The sequence below is a fragment of the Balaenoptera physalus genome (assembly GCF_965194825.1).
Source record: "Balaenoptera physalus genome assembly, chromosome: 2".
In the NCBI taxonomy this organism is placed as follows: Eukaryota; Metazoa; Chordata; class Mammalia; order Artiodactyla; family Balaenopteridae; genus Balaenoptera; species Balaenoptera physalus.
Window position 1 is genome coordinate 8,710,797 of NC_138883.1, and position 6,338 is coordinate 8,717,134.

General features: G+C 45.6%; 1 protein-coding gene and 2 long non-coding RNA genes across 4 annotated transcripts in view; 2 read left to right on the forward strand and 1 right to left on the reverse strand.

Annotated features, from left to right (window-relative positions):
* The window catches only part of LOC309655500, a 63,296-nt gene extending 61,599 nt beyond the window's left edge, over positions 1-1,697 (forward strand). The window contains exon 3 of the long non-coding RNA XR_014260862.1: positions 1,480-1,697. This is a non-coding gene — a long non-coding RNA (uncharacterized lncRNA). The remainder of the gene's footprint in view (positions 1-1,479) is intronic.
* The window catches only part of AK7 (adenylate kinase 7), a 59,726-nt gene extending 55,936 nt beyond the window's left edge, over positions 1-3,790 (reverse strand). For both annotated transcript variants that reach the window (XM_082450748.1, XM_082450747.1), the window contains exons 1-2: positions 3,605-3,790; positions 329-517 (exon numbers count right to left, since the gene is read on the reverse strand). In XM_082450748.1, coding sequence (XP_082306874.1) covers positions 329-517; positions 3,605-3,709 — 294 coding nt within the window. In that variant the 5' untranslated portion in view covers positions 3,710-3,790. The remainder of the gene's footprint in view (positions 1-328; positions 518-3,604) is intronic.
* Positions 3,791-3,954: 164 nt separating this feature from the next.
* Positions 3,955-4,757, forward strand: LOC309655502. The gene is made up of 2 exons (XR_014260869.1): positions 3,955-4,014; positions 4,522-4,757. It is a non-coding gene; the product is annotated as an uncharacterized lncRNA (long non-coding RNA).
* Positions 4,758-6,338: the final 1,581 nt, after the last annotated feature.

Genomic DNA, 6,338 nt, shown 5'->3' on the forward strand with positions numbered 1-6,338 from the left:
GGCCCAGAGCCATGTTGGGGTGATGCAGGGCAGAATACATTTTAAATACAGGGCAGAGAACTTTATGAGTCTGAAAGTCCAAATGAGATCCATACTTTCTAAGAATATCTCATTTAAGTCCTGTGCTGCAGGCAAGACTTGAAAGTGGAGAGACAAGGGTTGTTAATTTCCATCACGGGAGGAAGACCTGCCCTCACCTCTCTCCTCAACTTCCCCACCGTCTCACGTTGGCAGGAGAGAGGAGATGAGGAGCAAACACATTGGCAGGGCATCGGAGCAGGGGGTGGCCCTCCCCTTCGTCCCCTCTCAGCAGCCCCTCTGGACTTACATAGTAGGTCTCCACGGCAAAGCTGGGGCAGGGGGTTTCGAGCGTGGAAAGTGTGCCCACGATCTGGAACGTGCCTTCCTTCAGGTTGGCTGAGGAGGCTTCTGGCACCGCTGATTTATCTTCACCGTGCTCTTCCTCCTCTTCGGTAATTTCTTCAAGTGAAGCCCCGACGACAGAGTTAGAAAGAAACTGCAAGCAAACAGGAGTTTCCTGAATACTAAGAACAACGGAGAGTAAGGCCAGTCAATGAATGATGATTCTAAAACCACCTTTACTGAAGGCTTGCTATTGGTGCCACTCATGCTTTGTACACCAGTATCTCACTGAAATTGGTTTAATTCCCACAACGACACAGTGAAGTGTCTATTCACTATTATGACTCCCCATTTCATAGGCGAGGAACTCAGGCTCGGAGAGCTTAAAAGCTCGTTAAGGGTATTATCCTTCCCTAGCATCAGGCAGAGCTGGGCTAAATTCACGATGGTCGTTTTGTCTAACAGGTAGGTAGAAATGTAATGCGATCAGCTTAGGTAACTTAAATTTGCTAGCAGCCACATTAACAAAAGGAAAAAAAAACAGGTGAAGTTAACTTAGGTAAAGTTTAAATTTTTAAAAATTTAGGTAATGTTTTATTTAACTCAATATATCCAAAACATTATCAGTTTAACATGTCATCAATATAAACATTAGTGAGATATTATATATTGTTTTCTTTTCCCATAGTAAGTGTTCGAAATTTGATGTGCATTTTACACTTACAGTGTATCTCCATTTGGACTAGACACTTTTAAACGTTCCACAGCCACATGGGACCAGTGGCTATGAATAATGAAATAGAATGAGGTTGGCAAAGTTTCTTTTTTTTGTTTTACAGAAGCTGTCTTTGTGAGTTGTTTATGCAATGTTCATGGGTTTCATATATAAATAGAAATAATTTTAATTTATATATTAGACATATAATTTATAGTTTAAACATGTGTAAATAATCATGACGATATCACCCCTTGGGAGTAAAAACACAACAGAATGCCCCACACCCTTTATTTTGATTAAAAAAACAGTCCAAGTTAATAGACAAGGTGTCAGGTTCAATCTTTTATTGGGGGACTTCTCTGGTGGTGCAGTGCTTGAGAATCCACCTTCCAATGCAGGAGACACTGGTTCGAGCCCTGGTCCGGGAAGATCCCACATGCCGCGGAGCAACTAAGCCCGTGCGCCACAACTACTGAGCCTGCGCTCTAGAGCCCGTGAGCCACAACTACTGAAGCCCGTGTGCCTAGAGCCTGTGCTCCGCAACAACAGAAGCCACCGCAATGAGAAGCCCGCGCATTGCAACGAAGAGTAGCAGCCAAAAATAAATAAATTTATTTTTTTAAAAAAATCTCTTATTGGAATCTATTTTTCCCAAGTATGCCATATATATTTTCATTTACCTCTCAAACACACATATTCAATTTTATTATCCCATTTCACAGATGAGGAGATTGAGGCCCAGCAATAAGTAATTTGCCCAAGATCGCATAGGCAGGGAGGGGTGAAGTTGGACCTTCTGATAGGACACCCACGGCTGCACAGGTGCCCCGCCCTGACACACTACCCAGAGACAGGGGGGAGAAGGGGCTGTGGTGGCATTGCCCAGCTGGGCCTAAGGACAAGAGACATGGTTTCCACGTCTTTTTAGATGCTTTATATTTCTACTCCCATATTGCTTAGTGCAGACAATAGCAATTACTTGGAATTTGAGAAAGTCAAGCCCTGGTTTGTTAAGGAATAACTGGAAATTCTGTTACTGATAAGCTTTGGAAAAAATCTCTACCAACGAAAAGTTTTATTGTGAAAATATTATGTCGTAAAAAATAATCAGAGATCAAAAGGGGATAAAATAAAAAGTTAAATTCTCTTCCCTCCCTCCCTCCTAATTTCAATCATGTCACGTCCCTTTTTTAAGTACTCCAATGGCTATCAATGGATTTAGAACATAAACCAAATTCCTGACCAAAGCCCCACAAGATCTGGGCCTTTGGGCTTGACTCTGCTTTGTTAATTTATGCAATAAATATCGATAAACTGCTGACCACGTGAGAGGCGCTGTTTAGTTGCTGAGCTGGGCCACATTTTGACTTTCACGGGCCCTTTCCTCCAAAAGTATATTAAAAATGATATTTTATGACTGTATATCTGTAACGACACACTATCTTTGACTCTAAAATTTAATTTGCTTCCTTCCAATTTTAAGAGAAATTATAACATTTGTGTGGCCCCAAAGCCACATGGGTCCTAGACACGGTGCCTGCTGTGCCCTGGGGCCCCTGGTTCACTGCAGTCTCACCACTCTGTCCTCTGCAACCTTTGCCTTTGCCGTGCCCTCTGGGAACTATTTCCTCAGGCTGGACCCTCATCTTGTGTATGTCAGATTAAATGTCACCTTTCAAGAGAGCTCTTTCATGCAACTCTATGTAAAGCAGCTGAGCTCTCCCCCCAATCCACCTCTTCTATTCTTTCCTTCAGAGTGCTTATCACCTATTGAAATATCTTGTTTATTCTAGTAATTATTTATTGTCTGTCTCCTTCCAGAGGGGCAGGGTCTTCAAGGGTCAAAACCTTTTTTGGCCTTATTTACTGTGCCAGCCTTTTAGTAGGAGCTCATGAATGAGTGACTCCCATCCTCCAGAGGTGATAACGGTTAAGTGTCTTGTGTATCCTTTGAGACATTTTCTGTATTTAGGTTGTCTATCTATCTATCTATCTATCTATCCATCTATCTATCTATCTATCTTCTCTATATTTGTATCTATCTTTTTGAAAGACACAAAGAAGTTCATACTACTCCTGTCTTTTTAATGCTTTGTTATTGCATTTAGTTTTGGACTTCTTTTTCCGTCAGTTGCCTGATTCAGACGAGTTGGCGGGAATGGAAAGAGAACCCGGTTAGGAGGTCGGAGACGTGGCCCTATGTCCAGGTCCTGACCCCCAACTCGCTAAGTGATCTTGGGCAAGCCCCTTTCTGCCTCGAAGCCTCAGTTTCCTCTTATTAACAGGGGAGGAACCCCGGCTGGAACGGAGATCTCCAAACACCTGGGCTTCTAGGTGGGGCGCTAGTCTAGCCTGGGTGCAGACTGGGGAGCAGGGGGCATTGGTCGTGCCCAGGACGAGGGAGGGTCCCTTAGGGGAGGCCCTGATAGCGCCCGGTGGTGCAGGTCCTCGCTGGGTTCGGGGGCGGGGGCGGGGGACTGGGAGTTGGGGGCTGGGGTTCTGCTGTGACCCACCGCCGCTCACCTTCCCGATGTTTCTGCTGCTGTATGAGTCCAGCAGGTTTATAAACACCCTCTGGATCCGGATAACTTTCTCCGTCCGGGCAGCAACTTCCTCTTCTTCAGCCATGGTGGGAGCCTCGCTGGTTGCTAAGGAGAAAGCGTCCCTTTGGTTGCCAAGGAGATGGGCCCGCGGCCCTCCGGGGTTGGGGCTAGGGCGCGGGGCGGGGCGGGGCCTCCGGTTTCCTGCGCCAGGAGGGCTCTCCCTGCCCAGGGCGCCAGGCAGGCCTGCGTCCCCGCGCGAGCCCCACTCTCCCCCGCTTCACGCCGGGGGCCCTCGGGCAGGGCGCGCCCTCCGTCCCTTTCCTCTCTGGGACACGTCCCAGTGTCCACCTGACACGGAGCACTAAAAATACTGATGAATCTGATGAAAAGGTAAAACCCGCAAGCCTAGGCTTCCCCTGAAATGTTGGAGTGAATTAACGTGCCCCTGTGGGGCGGTCTGACCAGGAGGGCGTGACATAATCTTCTACTGCAAAGAAGGGCTGTTGCCATGGAGTTTCGGGGTCATGGTGTGGTCCACTGTGCTGCCAGTGGCTGCTTGGTCCACTGGGCTCAACTGGTTTAGCAGTTCCGGGGCTGGGGTGGGAGCGGCTAGCAGCCATTTGTGCTGGGGATTCACCCCCATTCACAAAGGGATAGAATTTGGACCTTGCCCTTTCCAAATCAGGTTAGACACGCAGCTGCCGAGATAAACCGACGAATTAAAAGATGCCATTCGATTTGTCTTATCACAGAACCACAAAGGTCATGGTGGACTATATATATATATCCTGTTATCTTAGAATAGTAAATATTTTTGTGCTTTAAACATTAACTTGTTGAATGTAAATATTTAACACATGGATTGACTGTGTACCTTTTTTTTTTTTTCTTTTAAAGCCTGATTGCCTCAGAAATTGGAGATGGCCAGGGAGCTCCAGACAGCCTGAAGGTTCTGTCTGGGCACTCAGGCATTTGGGAGACTTAGCTTTGACTTCCAGCTCTGCAGCCATTTGTGGGAGACTGGGGCCAAACTTTTAACCTTACCCAAGCTATTAAATTGGCTGTAAAACAGGGGTGAAACCACCAACCTAACAGGGCGGTCAGGATTAAACAAGATATATGAAAGCACCTTCTGAAGTGGTCTCCAAAAGTGAAATTGCTTTTTTTCTGCAACGCTAAAGCACACTTCTACAAATGGGAGTTTTTCATTCCTGTTTTCGTCCCCACGCCCCACTCCCTTTCGTTTTATACATATGTCTCACTGAAACTTCTGTTTTGATAAAGTAACACTTTGAAATTTTGCAGACTTAATTTGGAAACAGCTTGCTCACAGCAACATTCTTTTTTTTTATTTTTTAAAAAATTTATTTATTTATTTATTTATGGCTGTGTTGGGTCTTCGTTTCTGTGCGAGGGCTTTCTCTAGTTGCGGCAAGCGGGGGCCACTCCTCATCGCGGTGCGCGGGCCTCTCACTATCGCGGCCTCTCTTGTTGCTGAGCACAGGTTCCAGACGCGCAAGCTCAGTAATTGTGGCTCACGGGCCCAGCTGCTCCGCGGCATGTGGGATCCTCCCAGTCCAGGGCTCGAACCCGTGTCCCCTGCATTGGCAGGCAGACTCTCAACCCCTGCGCCACCAGGGAAGCCCAACATTCTTTTAATATCAACAAGAAAGTGCTGTCAATTTAAATGTAAAAATACTCATGTAAGACCAGTACAAAACTTGATGGAATAAATACTCTTCAGCATTCTTTCAAAAGGTCTCTTAGATCAAATATTCTAGAGTTCCAGATTTTCAGTTTGACCCTATTGACATGCAGTTAAGCAGGTAAGTACTTTTATTCAACCGGTCATGCTACTGTAACTCATTTTTGTTTCATTCTTGTTTACATTACTGATAACATGTAAATGAGCTAGTTACAAGGGGATGGCTTCCAGAGAATTTTATATCATATTGGTAGGTTAGGAAAGGAGATTCATATTGATCAATTCTATTATGCCAACTAAGGGATCTTTCTTCTCCTGTTATTCCTTTCCTCTTTCACAATTTTTTTTATATTTTAGTTTTTATTGAAGTATAATTGATTTACAATGCTTTGTTAGTTTCAGGTGTACAGCAGAGTGATTCAGTTACATATATGTTATTACGAGATATTGAGTATAGTTCCCTGTTCCTCTTTCAAAATCAGCTTTCATGTGACCACAAAGTTCAGGGGATGCTTTTATTGACACATATGGGGATGGTTGGTGGAGTCAGAAGACTTGGGTTCTGACCGTACCCTCCTGCTCACAGGTGGGCTGCTGAGCAAGTGCCACAACCTGTCCAAGTCTCAGCTGGACATGGCACACACAGAATGAAGGGGCAGAAGGCAGAGTTCTTAAGCCAACGTGGCACATATCAGAATCTGTTTTCCTACCCTGTTCCCCCTAACAATCAAACCACACATTTCGTGTTTTTGAACACTGGCGAAGAGAATAGTGCAGTGTTGTGATGGGAGAAGCGAGTGAATGCTCAGTACCCCAGCAGCTGCTGATTAGCTGTGTGGGATGTGTAATGATTGATGCTGGACCTGGAGGAACGGTGGGAAGAGCGTCATCGTGGGAAACGAGGTGCGCATTCTCCTCATAATCATACTGCCGCTTCAGGGATGCTGGGAGCAGGCAGAGCTGAGCACAGATCCGTGCTTTTGCTAGAAAGGGATGTTCTTCAGCTGGT